At 49.9% G+C, this 21,498-nt stretch overlaps 2 protein-coding genes and 1 pseudogene across 5 annotated transcripts in view; 2 read left to right on the forward strand and 1 right to left on the reverse strand.

Annotated features, from left to right (window-relative positions):
- The first annotated feature begins 7 nt into the window (after positions 1 to 7).
- On the forward strand, positions 8 to 8,748 carry LOC132216272 (NADH dehydrogenase [ubiquinone] flavoprotein 2, mitochondrial-like; annotated as a pseudogene).
- Positions 8,749 to 10,448: 1,700 nt separating this feature from the next.
- LDHD (lactate dehydrogenase D) lies at positions 10,449 to 14,598 on the forward strand. Of its 2 annotated transcripts, XM_059667436.1 has the most exons (11): positions 10,449 to 10,586; positions 11,428 to 11,540; positions 11,757 to 11,898; positions 12,105 to 12,246; positions 12,358 to 12,517; positions 12,825 to 13,024; positions 13,119 to 13,247; positions 13,326 to 13,453; positions 13,867 to 13,957; positions 14,039 to 14,150; positions 14,239 to 14,598. In XM_059667436.1, exons 1-11 carry the CDS (start codon positions 10,512 to 10,514, stop codon positions 14,402 to 14,404), a joined length of 1,458 nt encoding a protein of 485 aa, XP_059523419.1. In that variant the 5' UTR covers positions 10,449 to 10,511; the 3' UTR covers positions 14,405 to 14,598. The 2 variants fall into 2 exon arrangements, with proteins under 2 accessions (XP_059523419.1, XP_059523420.1); XM_059667437.1 differs by lacking the exon at positions 11,757 to 11,898 and having other exon boundaries at positions 10,520 to 10,586; positions 11,391 to 11,540; positions 12,105 to 12,242.
- A 3,168-nt stretch (positions 14,599 to 17,766) lies between these two features.
- Positions 17,767 to 21,498, reverse strand: part of ZNRF1 (zinc and ring finger 1) — a 100,663-nt gene continuing 96,931 nt past the window's right edge. The window contains exons 4-5 of one of the 3 annotated variants that reach the window (XM_059667440.1): positions 19,885 to 19,976; positions 17,767 to 18,404 (exon numbers count right to left, since the gene is read on the reverse strand). In XM_059667440.1, the coding sequence (XP_059523423.1) occupies positions 19,919 to 19,976 (58 nt within the window). In that variant the 3' untranslated portion in view covers positions 17,767 to 18,404; positions 19,885 to 19,918. Of the gene's footprint in view, positions 19,221 to 19,884; positions 19,977 to 21,498 lie in introns of all 3 variants that reach the window. The other 2 variants (XM_059667439.1, XM_059667441.1) reach the window with 2 other exon arrangements.

The following is a 21,498-nucleotide window of genomic DNA, read 5'->3' on the forward strand; positions in this document are numbered from 1 at the left end:
TGCGCAGATGCAGCGGCTGCTAGCCATCCCAGGGTCCTCCGAGGACCGGTCCAGCGATCTCCGAGACTACATTTCCCATAAGCCCGCGGGGCCATGCTCTAGGGACTCTCAGGAAAGTCTTCGCCTGGCTTAGCCCGCTGGGAGGAGCGCTGGCCAAGATAACCCCTTGGCTTGGACTGTTCATTTCCTCCAGGTGAGGTTATGAGTTACAATCACTATCTCCCCCCAATACAAAAACCTGCCTTTTAAAGGTTACACAGGTAATCTATGATATCTGTATTTGAAATAGAATCTATGTATAAAATAAAATAAAAACAAATACCCATAATCTCACTTTTCAAAGATAACTGTGTTAAGTTCACACCTTTAAAATAGCATTGGCCATAAAGCTGCAACTAGCTGCAACTAGCTTTTTTACTTTGTTTAGAGCAGGTTTAGGTTCACAGTAAAATTTGAGGGAAAAAAGTAGAGAAAGTTCCCAGATACCACCTTTCCCCACACATGGAGAGCCTCCTCCACTATTAGCATCCCCTACTAGAGTGGAACATTTGTTACAACCCAATGTATACGGACACATCACCCAAAGTCAAGAGTCTACATGAGGGTCCACTCTTGGGGTCATACATTCTATGGGTTTTGATAAATATGAAATGACATGTATCCACCACTATAGTATCAGAATAGTTCCACTGCCCTAAAAACCCCCTGTGCTCCATCTATTCATTTCTCCCTGAGCCCTTGGCTAATAATCTGTTTTCTTCACAGTTTTTGCCTTTTCCAGAACGTTAGATAGTTGGAATCCTACAGTATGTAGTTTTTTCAGATTGGTTTCTTTACTTAGTATATGCATTTAAGGCTTGATAGCTCATTTCTTCTTAGCACTGAATAATATCCCATTGTCTAGATATACTACAATTTATCCATTCACCTATTGGACATCTTGGTTACTATCAAGTTTTGACAATTATGAATAAAGCTGCTACAAACATACATACACAGGGTCTTCTGTGGACATAAAATAAGTTATTCATTTGGATAAATATCAAGGATGACAATTGTTAGATCATATGGTAAGAAAAATCTTAACAGTTTTGTAAAAAAACAAAAACAACAAAAACACCACAAACCTGCCAAACTGTCTTTCAAAGTATGTATACCATTTTGCCTTCCCACCATCAAAGAATGAGTGTTCCTGTTGCTCCACATCCTTGCCAGCATTTGGTGTTGTCAATATTGTGGATTTTGACCCTTCTAATAGGTGTATTGTGGTAGCAACTAGCTTTTAATTTAAACAATATAGTCTCAAAAATGCACTTGTACTCTTCTCTGCAGTGCGCTGGGCCTAGGAGACTGGCCTCACTGCCCAGTAGAGACAACATGTAAGGAATTTGCATAAGTCAGCTGTGCAAAATGGAACTGGAGGGGCCTTATTTGTGCACAGATACTCCTGAGAATAACTCAGATACTCCATCTGATGTCACACCAGAAAACTATAAGAGGATAGATGCAATTTTTAAAAACTATCCCAAAGGGCATAAAACAGCAGATGTACTTATAGTTCTGGATTTGTCCCAAAGACAGAATGGATATCTGCCCATCTCTTCTATGAACAAGGTTGCAGAAGTTTTACAAGTACCTTCAATGAGAGTATGTGAAGTAGCAACTTTTTATACAATGTATCATCGAAAGCCAGTTGGAAAGTATCACCTTCAAGTCTGCACCACTACATCTTGCATGCTTGGAAACTCTGACAGCATACTGGAGGCCTTTCAGAAAAATCTTGGCCCTGGCCAGTGTGGCTGAGTTGGTTGGAGAACAGTCCTGTACACTGCAAGGTCACAGGTTCAATTCCCAGTCAGGGCACATACCCAGGTTGTGGGTTTGATCTCTGGTCCGGTGCATACAGGAGGCAACTAATTGATGCTTCTCTCTGGAACTGATGATACATAAAATCTTCCCTCTTCCTTTCTCTCTAAAATCAATAAAAATATCCTCAGGTGAGGATTAAAAAAAGAAAAGAAACATCTTGGAATAAAGTTTGGGGAGACTATACCTGACAAACTTTTCACTCTTATAGAGGTGGAATATTTAGGGGCCTGTGTAGATGCACCATATGGTTCAAATAAATGACAACTACTAAGAGAACCTGACACCCAAAGATATTGAAGAAATCACTGAGGAGCTCAGGACTGGGAAAATTCAAAGATTCAGCACGGTATTATTGTTTGTACTGTTTTGATTTGTGTTTGTTTGTTTGATGAAGCAATTCCATACTTCATCAGAAAGGAAAACAGAATACTCAGAACATTTTTTTAAAAACGGAAACTAATAACTATGAAATATAAAAATCTATTACAAAGCTATAATAATGAAAACTTTTTGGTACTGGCTCCAGAAAGAAAAAAAAAAAGACTTAGGAATATGTATTAACTTAATGTCTGTTTTCACAGCACTGGTAAAAGACTGGAATATTCCAGGATTGTTCTTGAGTAACTTATAATTTGGAGGGGGGAAAGGGTGGTTCCTAAGACTGTACATTAAAACAAGTATAAACTGGACTCAAGATTTAAATTTTAAAGTGGAAATTATCAAAGTAGTTATAAGGAAATGATTAGGGAATGTTTTTTATATTCTTTAGGTGAAAAGGTATGACACCAAAGGCAGAATTCATAAAGGAAATAACTGACAAATTCAACTATAGAAAAAAATTAAATTTTGAAAAAAAAACATGCTATAAGCAAAGTTAAAGACAAACTGGGAAAATATATGAGTTACATGTATGCAAGAAAAAAGATAGCCTTAATTTATAAATTCCTCCTTTTCTTACTCTTATTAAAAATTTAATTTATTGGGGTGAAATTGGTTAATAAAACTATATAGGTTTTAAGGGTACAGTTCTCTAATACATCAGTTGTTATTGCATTGTGTGTTCACAACCCTTATAAACTCTTCTTGAAATTTAATTTAACCCCAATAAGAAAAATAAGATAAGGTTATAATAGCCAATTTAAAAAGAAATACATAGAACAATAAAAGTGTCACAAATGTTTCTCTTCACTAAAAATAAAAGAACAATATTATAACATATGTCATATCACAGTATAAGTTTGGCCAATATATTGATACCCAGGGTTGGAACAATTAGGAAAAATATTTTCTATACAATCCTAATAGGACTATACTACTAAAATCTTTCTAAAGGCTTTATTGTATCAAAATTTTAAATTATCATAGGCTTTAATCTAGTTCAAAAGTGCATGTACAGAATATTCTCACATTGCAACTTATATTTGCAAAACATTGGAAACGATCTAAAAACCTTTCAATAGATAAAAGTAAAATAAATTGTGTGATAAGTAAATAGAATTTGGGGAGACAATGAAAATGATAATGTATACTAACTACATGGCAGAGGTATCTAATACATTCAGAAATTTTTCAAAAATGTAAATCAAATGCTGGTATCAGGAGTGCTGGCAGCTGGTGGTGGTGGTGCACTTTTGAAGAGTGAATAGAGAAGTCTTTTTTTTTTTTTCAAATTAGAGTTACTGTTTTTTGTTTTTTTTATATATTTTATTGATTTTTTACAGAGAGGAAGGGAGAGAGATAGTCAGAAACATCGATGAGAGAGAAACATCGACCAGCCGCCTCCTGCACATCCCCCACCGGGGAAGTGCCCGCAACCCAGGCACATGCCCCTGACCGGAATAGAACCTGGGACCTTTCTGTCCGCAGGCCGACGCTCTATCCACTGAGCCAAACCGGTTTTGGCCAGAGTGAATAGAGAAGTCTTTACTGAACAGCTCAGGTTGAACCAAGACCCCATAATCAGATATTAGGATCCATAACCAGATCCCTACTGGCAGATGGCTTATTTCCAACGTCTGAGAACACCACTCCATCTAAGCATCAATTCCTCATGGCAAGTGGACCTGCCTCCTTCTTTTATACCTGAGATGATGGGAAGGAATGAGACCTAATCACAGCTCTCCCCTCCTCATTTGGGCTCTCGTAAGTGGCCTTCAATCTATTCTTCTCATGGCAAAATTTCAAAGCAGGAAGCCTGCAAAAATTATCATGATACGAAGCAGAGTGAATATCTCATGCTCTTTCCTTTATTTTTAACATAAGTTAACTCTGGGGAATGAAACAGCTGAAACCTTGCAAAATCCAGTTATTTTACTGAGCATTTGACAAGTCAATCTTTCTCCCTGATGAATGGAGGATTCTTACATGGCCAATGACTTAGAAAGGATCCTCTGGGCATACGAGGACTGTCTTTCTCATTTATCTCTGCCTTCCCAGCACTGTGCTTGGCATAGGTGAGAAATGGATGAATGACCTGACGATGCTTAAAACCCAGCTGCTACCAGTAGCATCCAATCCTGTGGCCCTGTCCATCTGAGTATAATAAGTGCTGCCCCTGCATCCTGCATCCTGCTGGAGTGGGCAGTACCAGCATCGCCCCATTTTCCAGTGCTGCCCGTGTGAGTGAAACAGGTGTGCCCCTGCATAGTGCCAGAGGAGGTAGCTGCCCCTTCCGTCCCTCCTCCTGCTGGCCAGGTCTTGGGAATGCAAAGAACTCCAGCTAGTTCCTTGCTCTATCCCCTCCTTGTGGAGCAACACCTCAGGATTATCCTATTTATTCCACATTGAGAAGGAAAAGAGTCGTAGTCATTCTGAGTAAGTGTTAGTATTGTTTTTATAGAGGATTTAGAGATAACTTCATGTAGGTCAGGACGGCATAGGTATAACTATTACCAGGCAAAGTACTATTAGAAAATGAAGCCGTTGAATCAAAGCTTCCCTTATTTTATGTGTAGACCAGAGATAAAAGGATCAGGGATCTGTTAGTCCAAATACCTGTTTACAAACAGAAAAAACTAAAGCCTGGAGAAGTCAACAATTCTGCCCAGCCAGTGTGGTTCAGTGGTTGAGCCTCGACCCCTGAACCAAGAGGTCACTAGTTTGGTTGCCAATCAGGGCACATGCCAGGGTAGTGGGCTTGATCCCCAGTAGGGGCCATGCAGCGGGCAGCCGATGGATGATGTTTTTCTCTCATGGATGTTTCTGTCTCTCTATCCTTCTCATTTCCTCTCTCTGTAAAGATCAATAAAAACATGAAGTAAAATAAAAACATTAATTTGTCAGATTAATTCTGACAAAGATAATCTATTTATGGTTTCAAAATGCTAATATGACTGTGTCCAGGTGTCCCTATGGGAACCTTTTTTCTGCCTAGGGCCATTTGGATATTTATAACATTATTTGCAGGCCATATAAAATTATCAAGTTAAGCCGAAACCGGTTTGGCTCAGTGGATAGAGCGTCGGCTTGCGGACTGAAAGGTCCCAGGTTCGATTCCGGTTAAGGGCACGTACCTGGGTTGCGGGCACATCCCCAGTAGGAGATGTGCAGGAGGCAGCTGATTGATGTCTCTCTCATCGATGTTTCTAGCTCTCTATCTCTCTCCCTTCCTCTCTGTAAAAAATCAATAAAATATATTAAAAAAAATTATCAAGTTAAAAATCAAACACAGCCTGCTATGTTTGATCAAACATTTAATGAACTCACCCCTAATGCCTTGGCAGGGCCAGACCAAATGATTTCTCAAGCCTTATATGGCTTGTGAGACGTTACCCACCCCTGCAAGTCTAGAAGGACACGGAGAATTCAGCAAGCAGTTAATACTCCTGGTTACAGTTTATCGCAGTGAAATGACACAGACTAAAATCACAGTGGGAAAAGGTACAAAGGTCAGGGTCCTGGAGACACCAGAACAAGATTCCAGTTGTCCTCTCTCAGTGGAGTTGCGCAGGCTGCGCTTAGCTCTCCCAGCGATGACATGTGACAACACATACGAAGTGTGGCTAACCAGATGCTCACCAGAACCTTGATGTCCAGGGGTTTTATTCGGGCTTGGTCACAGAGGTGTGTCTGGCTACCTCTACAGCGGATCTTGGTCTCCAGACCCGGCAGAGGTCAAGCTGATACCATGTGGCCCACGGCGCCCAGGATAAATCACATTGTTGGCATAGACTATCTGGCTGGCCTAAGGCCTCCAGGTAAAGAAAGACACTCTTCTCAGGCAGGATACTGCAAGCGCTTAGAGATAACCCCCCAAGAGCGTGGCAACGGCTGAACCTTTCTTCACAAGGTACAGGGTTTAGTCCGTCCAGGCTTGCTTAGTCAACCCCTTCCTGCATAATGAGCTACGGTGCTTCTTTTATGCCACGAGAAACTGGTTTTGTATTTTGTTTTTCTAGAAAAGCAATCCTGAAGAACACTGAGGTAATAATTATCTTCTCCTCCCTTAGACACAATCATTTCTTTGTGTCCAACAGTTGGGTCGCATTTGCCAAACAGCAAGAAGGAAACGTATTCCTGTATCAGAAGTACTTGATATCAGTGGGATTTGGAGTTGATTACGAAAAAGAAGTGACCCCAATGAAGGGCCCACCTGCCTCCACGCCCTCTGCAACACGACTTTGCAGGTTTTCTTACCAGAAGGTGCAGTCTCTTTCCCCACCTCTTAGTTGAGGCTGGCCTGGTGACTGGCTTTGGACACAATCTTAAAGTCTTAAAGAATCTCCCCCAATATATTTATTAAATTCAAAGAGAAAAACAGTAACCGGACAGTGCAGAAACCCCACAGACATCACTTAAACTATGTGATCAAGGTTAACGTCACGATAACAGGACATATCAACTCTTATACTACTGATACGATACACTGAGAAGGACACGCCAGTTCTGTGGTATTCTTACCGAAGACCTCAATCTCTTGAGAAAATGTGGGACAGCCCAAATTGAGGAATAGTCTATAAAGGAACTGTTAGTACTGAAGATGTCAAGGTCAGATCCTAGCTAATTTTCTCAGTGGTTAGAGCACCGGTCTGTGGACTGAAGGGTCACAGATTCAATTCCGGTCAAGAGCACGTACCTCGGTTGCAGTCTCCATACCTGGCCCTGGTCGGGGACCGTGTAGGAGGTAACCAATCAGTGTGTCTCTCTTACATCATTGTTTCTCTCTCTGTGTGTATCTTCCCTTTGCTTCTACTTCTCTCTAAAAATCAATGGAAAAAATATTCTCAAGTGGAGATTAACAAAAAAGAAAATGGCCCTAACCGGTTTGGCTCAGTGGATAGAGCGTCAGCTTGAGAACTCAAGGGTCCCAGGTTCGATTCCGGTCAAGGGCATGTACCTTGGTTGCAGGCACATCCTGTGCAGGAGGCAGCTGATCGATGTTTCCCTCTCATCAATGTTTCTAACTCTCTATCCCTCTCCCTTCCTCTCTATAAAAAATCAATAAAATATATTTTTTAAAAAAGAAAATGTCAAAGTCAGAAAGACAAGGAAAGCCTGAGGAACTGTCGCAAACTGCTGGAGAAGACAACTAAATGCAGTGTGAGGTGTTGGACTAGATCCTGGACAAAACAAACACCCCCCAAAAAGGAGGATGTCAGTGGAAAAATAGGTGAAATCCAATTTGTAGTTTAGTATTGTACCAATTCCCTAACTGTACCAATTAGGTTTTTTTTACCAGTTCTTTTTTTAAAACTCTTTAAAAACATTATTGTTTTGGAAAGAGAGAGATTTGTTGTTCCACTTTATACCTTCATTGGTTGACTCATGTATGTGCCCTGACCAGGGATTGAACCCACAACCTTGGTGTATTGGGACAATGTTCCAAACAACTAAGCTACCTGGTGGCCAGGGCCTTCCCAGTTCTTAGTTTTGATATTTGTGCTATGGTTATCTACGACATCAACGTTAGTGTGAAAACAAACTGAAGAGTATATAGGAGTCCTCTCTACTATCTTTGCAATTTTTCTGTAAGTGTAAAATCATTTCGAAATAGAAACTTACGAATAATATGGATACTCACCCTTTATCTGTTACTCATGTAAAAAAGTTGTCCTCTTCCGGCTCTGTGGTCGCCTGGAGGCATCTCTAAATCTCTAAGCTGGTGCCTTCGCCGCACCTTTCAAAGGCCATTCGTTCTATTGCTCTGTGGGGTGAGTGGCTCTGGATGGTGAGGGAGACTTTAGGATCAGTGAATCCCAGGGTCGGTAATGAATCCCACTACTACACCTCCTTTGTTAAAAAGTGAGTCACCTGGCCTGAGGTGATGTTATTACTATACCATGTTGATGGATCAAACACTGTGAGCCTCAGACAGAGGGGCATTGCTTGCCCATATGTGTTGTGTTGATTTCAGTTAGGAGCTGCTGCTCCCCTTCCTCAGCGGAATGTAAACAACTTGTTGTCGGGGGCCCTGACTGGCTGGTCTCCCTGAGGAAGGGCGCCATGTGGGGGACTCAGTGTGGCAGTAGGGGAGACCCACAGCAGTAGCAGTAGCTAGATCAGTCTTAGTGAGCGGGTGCCCGGGCGGGTGGGCCCATTTTTAGCCCGTATCCCTACTACCATTATGCCAGCACTGGGGTGGTTATTGAGAGAGCGTGGCCGGTGACAACTGGCTGAATCCTGCTTTCCACTTCATTTAGTCTCCTGCATGGTAGATGTTCTCTGGTGGGCACTGACATGTGACCCATGTGTTATAAAGATCTCACTTTGTACCTACTCCTATTGCTCCAACTACATGCCTCTTCCCCAACCTCCTTGACCCTAATTTTCTAATCTTTCCCCCCATAGGTTCCTGGCCAACCAGCCAAGCCATTCATCATTGCCCATGGGGCCGTATACACGCTTCTGGCGAGACAGTTTTCTTCCTACAAAAGGGGATGACCAGATACATGACCTGGAGCTCTGCCAACTGGGAGGATTTCAGGGTTACCCCTAAGTGGGGCTGGGCAGCAGCTTCAGTCCATTTTCAGCTTACATCCTCATATTGAGCCAACCCATTCAGGAATCAAGCGTGAAATCTCCCCTCCTCTATTAGCTGGTCATAAAAGTTCCCCCCATGTGGCCATAGGTATGAACTGAGGAAGAAGAGTTGGCTAGGCAATGGTGGGTGACATGGGGGACTGGCCACCCACTTATAGAGCTTACTTTGCCCTCCGGCCTGCCTGTGCCCCAGTTTGTCTGTTTCTTTTGCCTCTATAATGGATTGTTTCGGACCTGCATGGTCCCTTGATGTCTTGGGTCCCATTCACCATCTTACCCAGGACCTAGTAGTAGGCCAGGGGCCGTTTTTTGAATAGTGTGTAACAGCTCTTTGTTGCAGATGGCATGGCCCTGCTCCAGACCTCAGGGATCTACACGGCGATTCTTTTAGGGTTTGCCACACTCTCTACCTGGCATCTCTTCCCCAAGCATGGACAGCGCTAACACCGTTAGCTACACGCGGCTAATGGCTACCATATTGGGAAGCACAGATGTAGCTTTCCATCAGCACAGGAAATTGTATTGGACAGCGCCACATCTAGATCTAACCGTTTATAAGAAATGCTACAAGATTTGAAAAATACATGAATCAATACCACAAGGATGCAACCATCCAAAAACGGAATGTGGAAAATTCTACAGAACAGGTGACCCAGTTTCCTTAACAAATAAATGGTATGGAAAAAGGCGGGGAGAGAGAAACTGCTGTTGACTGAAAGAGATTTATGAGACACATCAAACAAATACATTTAGTGGACTTTCATGGAATCGTGATTTGAACTAGCCTACTATGAAAGAGTTTTTTTGTTTTTTTTTGTTTTTGTTTTTTGAGACAAACTACACATTGAGAGTGGAAATGTGAATTCATTTGAGTGTGGTTGGGGTGAAGGACCGAAGTAGATGTTTGTATTCCTGATTCGATTGGGACCAAAAACACTAGGAATAGATTTATCACAATAATGGTAGCTACACGCTCCTTCAACTTTGCTGTGGGAAGAAAATCGAGCTTGAAATACTTTCAAAAGCAGAAGCCACATCACTCTCCAGGAGGGCCCTGGGATCTGCCCAGTGGGAGGTGGAGATGAAAAGGATGCAACAGTCTTTTCCTTCACTTACCTGGTGAACTGCTGTTTATCCTTAGCTCCCCTCTTCCAGGAAGGCTTCCTGGATTGCCTCACTGCCCTACTCCATCTCATCCCTTGCACTTTTCCTCCTCACAGCCCTGATTTCACCTACTCTATGACAATGGCACTGAGACTTGCAGAGTGAGAAAGACAAGGGTGTGGCCAAGGCCCTGAGCTTGGCTGGAGGTGGGCGTATGCAGGAAGGGAATATGAAGCTGGAGCTCAGAGGCCAAAGAGGAGATTGGAAGGAAGTGGGGTAGATGGAGAGGTTAAGTGGGAACTGGCAGGACCTTTAAGACCATGGCAAGGAGCCTACCTTTGTTTGAAGAACCACGGGGAGCCCTGCTATTCTGTTTCCCTTTGTGTTAGGCGAGCCTTTCCTTTAGAAGTGCTGATCCTGGCAGACACACCTGACTCAGCACGGTCTGGCAGCGCCACCTTAAGGAGTGCCACCTTAAGCAGGCTCCACCCTGGGCACAGCCAATGGGCTGGTGCAGCTACTAGCTTAAGTGCCCACACTCCTTTCGCCACTGCCCAGCTATGGCCAATCTGCTACGGGCCACAGCAGCCTGGAGGCTGTTTCCCTGCAGGGGTTACTGCTCCAGGATAAAGCAGGTAGGCAGGAAAAGCTCCCTGGAGGGCGGGCTCCCCCCACATGCCAAGTCCCACAAGCTCTGTGCTGCCCCAGCACCATGTGACCTTGAACAGAGGATCCATGGGCTCACCTGCTGTCCAGCATGGGTGTTGAGTGCGTTGGCCAAGGCTCCCCAGCTGTCAAGGGGGGGAGGGGGGGAGAGAGAGGGAGAGGGGGATGCCAAAGAAAGGTCTGTGGGCTGCAGGGTGTCCCTTTGGGGCGCCCAGATGTATACACACCTTTTGAAAGCGTGTCTGGGAGGCAAGGACTTGGGTTCTAGGCTAGGCTTTGCCTTTGACTCGCTGGCCTCGATTGCCCATCTGTAAAATGGGCAGAAAGCCCCAGAAAGGCTCTAAGAGCCCTACAAGTCCCCAGGCAGGGCCGAATGGGGCCGGGGCACCGTAGTGGGTGGGCAATGGAGCTTTTTCTTCCTGTCCTTCCTTTCTCAAGCGCTGTCCCTGGTGTGCTTAGAGCAGTGCCTGGCTGGCCTTAGAGAAGGGGCAGAGATGAGTAACTTTTCCAAGTCACTGAGGCTATGTTATGGAACGCTGCTGATGACCCTTTTTATAGAGTGGATCTGGTTTCGTCCAGTGGCAGTTTTTCTGAAGTAAAACACTGCCCGTGGTTCTGTTTGGAAAGGGGCATACCTGCAGAGTGGATCTGCCTCTGGGGGGCCCACTGGCAAGGCCTGGGCCTTGGAGGCAGTGTCAGGGGGGCAGGCAGAGGAGGCCAGAGATACTAGCAGCCCCTCTCCCACTCCAGCCCCTCACCCCCACCTGCCACAGGGGCAGGCCCGTGGTCCCAAGTGTTTCTTCCCTGCAGGGCAAACTCAGCGAGGACTTTGTGGAGGCCCTGAAGGCAGTTGTGGGGAGCCCCCATGTGTCTACTGCTACTGCAGTTCTACAACAACATGGGCACGATGAGTCGATGCACAGGTGTGTGTGTGGGGTCCCCTCCTCTGTCAGAGCCCCTGGCTGAGAGTGAGGGTTCTGGGCTGGCTTCTCCCCCACCCGCTTGTTTGGGGGTACGCTGGCATTCTCTCCTCCATACCCCAGCCCCATGTGCAGCCCCAGGTCCTCTAATACCTCGGGGATCCTGAGCAGGACCAGGGAGTCTCATGCCCCCCTAAACTGCTGAGCGTCTGGTTCTAGGTGCCAACCTCCGGACGCTGTGGTGTGGCCCCAGAATGTGGAGCAAGTCAGCCAGCTGGCAGCCCTGTGCTACAGCCAAGGCATGCCCATCATCCCCTTTGGCACAGGCACTGGGCTGGAGGGTGGAGTCTGTGCTGTGCAGGTATGGTGGCCCCTCCTTGGTCCCATCACACTTGTCACATTTGTGCCCCCCCAACACACTCAGCTTGGTGGCTCAGGTCCAATCTTCCTTACCTGCCATCTGAGGATCTAGTCTGGCTGCTGGGAGGTCAGCTTCAAGGTGGGGGCCTGGGGCCTGTGCCTGGCAGAAAAACTAGGTCAACTAACCCCTGGCACCCCTTCTGCCAGGGTGGTGTCTGCTTCAATCTGACCCACATGGACCGAATCCTGGCGCTGAATACAGAAGACTTCTCAGTGGTGGTGGAGCCCGGCGTCACCCGCAAAGCGCTCAACACCCACCTGCGGGACAGTGGCCTCTGGTTTCCTGTGGGTAGGCTGGGACCCTGAGGGCTCCCTGGAGGCAAGGCTCTTTTGGGGGCTTGCGGGGTCCCCTCTGCCCCTGGGCGTCTGCCCCAGGCTGCCTCCTGCCTGCCCTCTCCAGACCCAGGTGCAGACGCCTCTCTCTGCGGCATGGCAGCCACGGGGGCCTCAGGCACCAACGCTGTGCGCTATGGCACTATTCGGGACAACGTGCTGAACCTGGAGGTGGTGCTGCCTGGCGGGCAGCTGCTTCACACCGCGGGCCAGGGCCGTCATTACCGGTGAGCACCCGCCCCCCACAGAGATTGTGCATCTCCCCTAGGCAGCTGGGCTTCTGAAACGGTCGCATGGGACAAAGCTGATGGTAGTGGAGTTTGTTCTTCTGGCACAAGGCCTACATCGTCTGTGCCAGGGAATTTATGCCTTGATGGCAGCCTGAGCCGAGGGGGCAACCCCAACCTCGGGCTCAGTACCAGCCCTGGCAGGGGCCTGGGGACAGTGCCCCAACTTCTGGCTCCAGACTTCTCACCAGAAATCCGTTGTCACCTGGCCTGGGCACTCACCTACCTGTGTGTCCCCGGGACCCAGGAAGAGCGCAGCTGGCTACAACCTCACCGGGCTCTTTGTGGGCTCAGAGGGAACCCTGGGCCTCATCACAGCCGCCACACTGCGCCTGCACCCTGCCCCCGAGACCACGGTGGCCGCCACCTGTGCGTTCCCCAGTGTCCAGGCGGCCGTGGATAGCACTGTGCACATCCTCCAGGCTGCAGTACCTGTGGCCCGCATTGGTGAGCCGGGAACTGGGCAGTCCAGGTGGGCTTCTCAGAAGAGGCCCCCTTTGAAGGCCAGCCCTCACTTCACCTGCCCTCTCCCTGGTCCCAGAGTTCCTGGATGAGGTCATGATGGACGCCTGCAACAGACACAGCAAACTGGACTGCCGTGTGGCACCCACGCTCTTCCTCGAGTTCCATGGCTCCGAGCAGGCCCTGGTGGAGCAGGTGCAGCGGACAGGTGTGCTGGGGAGCTGGGGGGCAGGGGCACAGGCTGCCCAGCGTAGGGTCTGGAGTCAATTCCTCCATCCCCCTGCAGAGGAGATCACCCAGTCCAATGGAGCCTTCCACTTCTCCTGGGCCAAGGAGGCAGAGGAGCGCAGCCGGCTCTGGGCCGCCCGGCATAATGCTTGGTACGCAGCCCTGGCCCTGCGGCCGGGCTGCAAGGTGAGCTGGGCTGAGGGGAAGTGGGACCCACGGCTCACCCATGAACCCTTTGCTCAGCCCACTAACTTGGCATCCAGAGCAGCAGGCTAAGCCCACAGCAGGCAGAGCGGCCCCCACTTAGCCATTAGAGGGAAAGCAGAGTCATCTGCCAAACCCTCAGGAGGGACCTCTGCATTGAGCCAGGCCGTGAGCACAGGGAAGGGGGGTTGGGAGGGACATAGCAAGGGTGGGGAGCAGAGAGCTGTGGAAGCCTTGGCTGGCAGTGTCTGGAGAACACGCACCGGCCATCATCTTGTACAGGGGAAAGAGCCCTAGAGAGCAGGCAAGCCCCCTAGACCTTGACTACTGTGACCCCTTACCTCTGGGCAGGCAGGGGGTGAGGGGAGAATCTCACAGGCCTGCCCCTGTTCCAGGGCTATGCCACTGACGTTTGTGTGCCCATCTCCCGGCTGCCGGAGATCCTGGTACAGGCCAAGGAGGACCTGAAGGCCTCGGGGCTCACAGGTGCTGCCTGCCCACTGCTGGCGTAGGGGGGAGGGGGAGAGGCTGGACTGGGAGCAGCAACTGGGTCCTCTGGGCCTCCAGGAACTATTGTTGGACATGTGGGCGACGGCAACTTCCACTGCATCCTGCTGGTAGACCCGGAGGATACTGAGGAGCTCCGCAGGGTTGAGGCCTTTGCACAGCAGCTAGGCAGGTAAGAGCAAAGACCGGGCCAGGGAGGTGGGGGAGACTGAGGGGAGCGGGAGGAGCCCCCCGCTGATGGTCTCTTCACTGCTTCCCAGGCGGGCGCTGGCACTCCACGGTACATGCACAGGGGAACATGGCATTGGGCTGGGCAAGCGGCAGCTGCTGCAGGAGGAGGTAGGAGCCGTGGGCATAGAGACCATGCGGCAGCTCAAGGCCACACTGGATCCTCGAGGCCTCATGAACCCAGGCAAGGTGCTGTGAGGGGCTCCGAGCACTTGGCACACCAACCCCAGACAGTGGAACATCCTGCCTGGACTCTTCATGCCACAGAACAGCTCTGCCTTTGCCTCTTATCAAGGCCGGAAGAGGGGAGAGAAGCCTGAAGGCCTGGCCCCTCCCCTGGTCCTCTTGCTGTCCCAGGAGCCTTTGGTTCAATAAATGTGTAAGCCGGTGAAGCTGCCTCCGCTCTCTCCGCTCTCTCTTACACATCCTGTCCTGGCTGGGAGAGGTGCTGTGGGTCACCCCAAAGACCGAGATGACTCCCCTCCACCAAGGCCTCCCCATTGCTGGGAGCCTGGGACAAAGTCTGAGGAACTCAGCACCCTTAGCCCTAATAAACCTGAATCCCATTTGTGGCTGCCTGGGGGTGAGCAGGCAGAACCTGTGAATGGCCTCCTGCTCAGCAGCCCCAGGTCATTTGGACAGTGACACCCCCATCCCTCGTTCCAGACCTGTCCTCTGACTTACTGCAGCCTGGGGAGGGGATGGTGCTCAGGCTACAGAGGGCGGTCACCTTTAGGAACTCCAGGGTCTGAGGACTTGCCCATGGTCAACATCACTTATGACAGACTCCCCCACTGAGTGCCAACTGGGCCTTAGAACATTCTGTACATGTCCTTTAAGCAGCTATTGCGAATCACTGGAAACGGAAGTGAGGTTATTCTCCTTGTGCCATACCTCTCCAAGGTATGATTTATTAAACTCCCAGCTCTTTTGCCCTCAAAGTCAGAATCTGTCTACCAGGAGGTACCCCAGGCGAGAGCTTGTCTGGGGCACCTGACAGCTGTTCCCCCTAAGCCCACTAGAGGGCGCCTGGCACCATAAACTTCAACACCCCATCAACTGCTGGGGCCCAGCTCTTAGCCCTCAGCCCTAGGGGAGGGGGCAGGGGATGTTGGCAAGTGCTGTCCTGGAAGCCAATTGCTCAACTCTCCACCCCCCTGCAGGTCCCTGGAGCGTACAGTGTGGGCCCAACTCCCTCATCCCCTGGCTCCTAAGGAAAACAGGCTTGGCCAGCCAGGCAGGGGCACCCTCCTTCACGCCTCACTCTCTCTCCAAGCCATCTGAGTTCCTTCCCTGCCTCCATCCCTAGACCCCTCACCTCTTCCCATCTGCTGTTCAGGCCCTGGGCAGAGGTAGCCCTCTGTGACTCCTCAGCCTGTTTGTTCCAGGAACCTATCCTCTGTGTTAACTAACACTGGGTTGATCCTGGAGTTTGCTCCTCTGTGACTTGTTCCGCCCCCCTCCCCCCTCCCCCATGGGAGCAGTAGCTGTGCCAAGGGGTGGTGTGGGGCAGGTCTCGTTGGTCCCTCCCCAAACCACCCCATACAGGTCGGCCTCATGTACTCCATGTACTCCAGAGACAGCTCATAGACCCCACCTCCCAGGTTTCCCCCTACAGGACAGGGCTCTTCTCTGATATGCCTCCCACTGCCTGGCAACTAGTGGATGCTCAACAAATGGCCATTTCCCCATAATTTTTTTTATTAGGAAAAATTCCAAACATACAGAAGAGTTAAAAAAACAAGTACACTGTTCACTGACATACCAGCCATTGAAGATTCAACAAGGAATATTTCTGTCTTATTTGTTGGGTGTATTTTGGAGAAACCCATTTGAAATTTACATATTTTTTGACATCATTCACCTACATAACTCACCATCTGTCTCATAAGAATAAGGACATTTTATAAATCTCAACAACATGAAATGCGACTAGATGATTTTATACTAGTGAGGTGCTCCTGACCAGGAAGCCCCCAAAGACAGTGGGTGGAACCTACCTCCCAGCTCCTGCCCCTCCCCTCCTCTCCCCTCTGAGGGCTGTCTGGATGGAGGATGACAGACATCAGTTCTACCTGGGAAGCCCACACACCCCTGGCCCACTCCCACCCAGGACCTGGCAATCGAGGTCTGGATTCGGAGGATCCCGTAGTCAGCAGAGGGCTGCAGTGTGCCAGCTGGGAGTGAAAGTCATTGGGGGGTGAGGAGAGGAGTTAGCATCAGCCCCAGGAGCCTGGAATAGCACCTGGTGTGGGCTCCAGCCCTGCCCACCTGGCTCACAGGATGTTGCCAAAGCCGCCAGGCCTAAGCAACTGAGGTGGGCATACAGCCCTCTGCCTGCGGCCCAGGGGTCAGGCAAGGAGATCTCCTTCAGGGCGAGCTTTGCTGGAGGAATTAAATATAGAACAGGGAGACACAGTTGCCAGGCAGAAGCAGGCGGTGCTGTGAATAGAACAATGCTCTTTGTGGTGAGGGAGCTACGGGAGAGCCTGCTGTGCATGTGCCAGGGGCTTCTGGGCAGACTCTCTGACCCTCACGGTGACCTCAGAGTTGCAAGACTTCGTCACTTCACATGCGAGGAATCTGAAGTTTAGATGAGTGAAGTCATTTTCCCAAGATCATTCTGCCAAGTAGAGGAGCCACATGCAGACAGTTCTGAGCCCACATCCTGGCCACCATGGTGATCACAGGTCCTGGGGGTCTCCGCTTCAGGAGGGTCTGACTCCAAGGCCCAGCTCAGACACATACTCTTCTTTCATATGTTTCTGAACACACTGTGTGCCTGTCCCTTAGCTCACGGCCTTGCCATGCCCTTGCAGAGTAGATGCTTCAGGAAGTGTCTGATGGAAGTTGGCTGCAGAGCCAGGGGCTGGTGGGGTTAGAGCCCACAGAGGCCTGAGAGGGGCAGAGGTTGGAGCCGGCTCCCTCCAGAGCGGTCCTTCGTAGGCTCTGCAGGGGGCTCTGGAATGCTGCTCCGGCAGCCTGTCTGGCACAGGGATAGAGGCCGGTTGTGCAGTGCTATCCACTGCCCGGAGCTTCCCGCCCAGCCCAAGTTGTGCCAACTCTTGTGAGCCCTGAGTGGCTCTGAGCTGGCTTAGCCCCAAAACAGGGCCTGTCTCTGGGCCTCTATGAAGCATGCCCATGAGTCAGCACTGAACATGGACTGAGCAACAGGCAGGCAGGACGTGGGATGGGGAACGGAGGATGAGGGGGGCAGGGGGTGGAGCGCTGGAAGAACCCACATCCTGGTAGCCTCCAGCGGCTGCGAGATCGTTGCCCCTGCAGATCTTGCAGAAGTGTTTTTGTCACAACCGTTCCACAGGTGATGGCAGATTGATTCCATGATGCTTGACGGGTTAGCGAACCTCTGGGTTTGGGGTCTGATTGCCACGTTCCCTCTACCCAGGCACGACTGCTCTGAAAACCCCATCACACGTGCAGTAGCAAGTATTACCCTCAAGGAAGGCTAAGGAGGTGAGGGGGAGGAAGTGGGAGACAGGTGCACAACGCCCATTTCCGGATTGTGTAACAGCACCATTAAAATAAAGTCACACAATGCATCTTTTATTAGACATGATTTTAATACCATATCAAAACATCTTGACTAATGAAGAAAGCTTTGCCCCCAACTTCGAACATTTTTTAAAACATTTTATAAGGGTGGTGTTTTTTTGTATTTTAATATATAAATACAGAAACCTATCTTGCATGGGCTGATGCCACGTGTGAACATCAATGGCTAAAATGTTCTCAAACAGAGTGCCTGAAAACGGTAGCTGTACATGTTCCTTTAATAAGTCTTCTGTTTGTTTAAGTTTTCAGGAAAAAAAATCCACAAGGGCCTAAGAAAAATGTTCAGGCATTTTTGCAGGACACTTGTGATTGTGAAGTTCTCTGAACTGACCAGAACCAGGAGGAAAGGAGGGAGAAGAATCAGGAATGAAGGGGGAGGTCTTCCGAGGGTTGTTTTTTTTGGCAATGAAGTCAAGATCTCAGGGTCCCAAGGGGAGAAAAGTGCAAAACCAAGCCAGGAAAATGGGCAAAGAAAACCAAGGCCGGGCGGTTGTTGATGGCGAGGGCCGAACCGACGGGGCGCTGGGCCAGGAGGACCGAGCGAGCGTCTCTCGCACCATCAGCACTGAACCTGGCTCTGTCCCTTTGTCATTGGGTGGGTTCTAGCCGGGCAGCAGACAGCAATCTGTAAACATCACGGGCGAAAACACCAGTCGACACTAAACTTTTTTTTTTATGGTTTTTTTTTTTGTAAACACGTTAGAGACAGACCCACAATGCCTTTCAAAGGTGAGAAAGAAAATGCCCTTTCCCTCCTAGGATGAGGGGTGAGGGGAAGGAGGGCGGTCGATTCTTTCTTCTCTCAAACTCATGGCTCATCCAATTTGGTGTCCTCAGGGAGAAAGGGAGAACCATTCTCTGGAAGTCAGTGCGTAGGGTGCCCTGTTCCCACTGGTGTCCCCAGCTCAGCTCTGCCCCAGTGTCCGAAGCCTCCTCTCAGGAATAGGCTGGCTGTCCTGTGTGGACCACAATACGGAAGTCGTGCTCCCGCCGGGCTGAAGCCAGCCTGTGTGTCCGGCTGAGGACGGGCTGGGCGCCTGTGGTTCCAGTCCGGGGCCCGAGAAGGCCAATATCATGCCGGGAATTCGGACTCGCACTCCAGCGCCAGGCTCCACTCCCTCTGCCTCACTCTCACCCTCACTGTTTCTTCTCCCCATGTCCTCAGTTTTTCAGGTGAAGGTAAAAAGAGCAAATGTCCCTGATTTGTCTGCCATCATCAGCTGTTCTGGAAGTTTACTTGGAATAAATAAAACAAACCTAACACAAAAGAAAACAAAAAAACAAGAGAAAGAAAGAGGCCCCTAAACTTTTGGATGTGAGCAGAGGTGGAGTCAGGGTTTTGGGTTCCCTGGGGGTTTTGTTTATTTCCCAGGTAAAATAAAGTACCAGCCCAGAACTTGGAGGGGACAGGAGAGGATGGTCACCAGGGAAGCAGGGAGCCCTGGGGAGAAAGGGAGAGGTCAGACCGGAAGGTTCTACAGGGGACGTGTGTGCACGTTGTGGGGAGGAAGGTAGCTGGCGGGCTTGCTGTGGAGCCAGGACCTGTGCTGTGTGTGGGGGTGGGGTGGGGGCTGAGTCTGGCCTGGAGGTCTCAGACCCATCTGGTAGTGTGCGTGAGGGAGGTGGCCTGAAGCGGGAAGCACCAGCAGTGGAACGATGGCTGGTGAGTACCACAGGGGACAATGCACCGTCCCACAAACTGTCCACAGGGGACGAGAAGCGAGGACTTGCCCTAGCCACTCAGCAAGCACAGGCAGGTGCAAGCCCAGGGGCTCAAGCTCATGCGGCTTCTCCCACCTGGCACATTCCAAGGGGCTCTTCCTGAACCTTCTTCAGGGAGATTCGCCCTAGACGTCTGGAATAGACTGGTCTTTCCTCAAAGAATCAACTGTACTGAGCAGGTGGGTTTTTTTTTCATAACCATGCAAGATAGCATCTCTTCGCCTTCCCAGAATGCCCCCCGCCCTCCAACCCACGATAGAACTACTAACTGATAAGATGCTCCCCTCCTGGAGGTATGTAAGGGCAACTCAGTCCCCACCCCCAGGCCCCAGAGTGGCCAGATCCCAACCCCTGAGCCCAGAGCACCCCAACCACCGGCTCACCTTTGAGAGGAGTCAGCAAGCGAGCCCAGCAGGGTCAGTCCGCAGGGTGTTCTGGACAAGATCTGTTCACTTCAAACCACGAGTCTATGCAGCTGAGGCAGGAAGTGGCACGGGGAGACACGTTACAGCTGACCAGGCTGCACCTTAGGGGGCTCGCTCCGAGGGTCAGATTTCTGAGTAGGGGTTTCCTAAATCTTGCCTGCGAGGACCCCAGGAGAAAACAAGCCTGTCCCCAGATAACCACTTTCTGAAGCAGGAAGAAGGCAAACACCAAGATTGATCTTGGCTCAGCCCGGGCAGCCAACCTGGCATGGGGGGCACAGGACTGGGTGCATCTGGATGTTAGAAGGGTGGACTGCGGCCTTGAGAAGGATCAAGGTCTTACCTGCATGGACCTAGGTGGTGGCAACAGCTACTAGTGAGTAGGGGAGGAGTGCAGGGCAGCTAGCCAGCTATCCCTAAGGCTCGAAGGCTGGCCATTACTCTGAGCTCTGGGGACCTGAGGAAGCCCTCTCCTGGCTCAAAGGAACAGCTTCGAGGATCCCTCTCTGGGGGGTGACTTCTTAGGAGACCCCCGAGCTACCTGGTTCGGTTGGCTGTGGTTAGCAGCCAACATCCCAGAGAAGGACAGCCCTCTGGCTTAGTGACACTGCTAAGGAGAGCCAGACAGTGAAACCCTGGTGTTTACAGAAAGAACTGCCTGAATCAAAGAGGGAACAGAGATTGCCCCAAGACAGCTTTCTGATTTGTAAACTAACATCTGGGTATTTTCAAAGACAGGATCCAGACAGGTAATTTGCATAATTCTCCCCAGAATCAAAGATTTCCTTCTCTGGTTCTGGTTGGTGCCTGGCCAGGAAACTGGAGCACTCTGTGCTGGCCCTGGACCAAGACCCCCTGCTCCAGGCCAACCTTGAGCCTCCCCTGCATCAGCCACATCTGCGAGCCGGCACCACCATTGCCCTGTGGCCAGTGGCCCTGTGAGTCAGGCTTTGGAAAAGCCCATGTGTCAGGAAGAAGCTCTGAGGCTCGAGGAGCCAAGAGCAGGTGGTGGCCACAGGCAGCACAGAGCGTCCTCCGTCTTGGGTAGGGAGGTGTCTTCTTTCCAGTTGGAAACAAGAACGAGGCTCATCTGGAGCCTGAGGACAAATCTCGGCCCTTCTAATTATAACAGCTTCAGTGCCTGGCCCCAAAGGTTGGCTATTCCTGCCTCCTGGCCTGGGGACTAGGGGCGGATGCAGGGGCAGCAAGCACAGCCCTCCATGCTGCCTCTCTCACACAGACAAGGGGCCTCACTTCGCGGGAGCAGAGGGGCCCACAGAGGAAGAAAAGGCTGGGGAGATGAATAAAGAATCAAATTTCCAAAGAAAGGAATCTTTGGCTCTGTGGGATCCTAAGCACCTCCAACCTGTGGAGCTCCACAGGTCTCCCCATCACCCAGCAGCCAGCCAGGCCGTCATCAACCCAGAGCAAAATCTCTGGCCATCTGGCTCGACCTATACTCAGCACATCTGCCAGCCTCTGTCTCAACCCCACTCATATCCCAGGAATGGGGCATGGGGAGGGGGAAGAGTTGTCCCTCAACCAAAGAAAACAGAATGGCTAGTAAGGAGG

Source organism: Myotis daubentonii, chromosome 15, assembly GCF_963259705.1.
Source record: "Myotis daubentonii chromosome 15, mMyoDau2.1, whole genome shotgun sequence".
Taxonomy (NCBI): domain Eukaryota; kingdom Metazoa; phylum Chordata; class Mammalia; order Chiroptera; family Vespertilionidae; genus Myotis; species Myotis daubentonii.

What these genes read in the sequence shown, in the direction of transcription:
- LDHD (XM_059667436.1), top strand. Translation starts at nt 10,512, where the DNA reads ATGGCCAATCTGCTACGGGCCACAGCAGCCTGGAGGCTGTTTCCCTGC. An exon ending in CACGATGAGTCGATGCACAG is followed by an intron (nt 11,541 to 11,756) that starts GTGTGTGTGTGG and finishes GTCTGGTTCTAG; the next exon opens with GTGCCAACCTCCGGACGCTG. An exon ending in GTGGAGTCTGTGCTGTGCAG is followed by an intron (nt 11,899 to 12,104) that starts GTATGGTGGCCC and finishes CCCTTCTGCCAG; the next exon opens with GGTGGTGTCTGCTTCAATCT.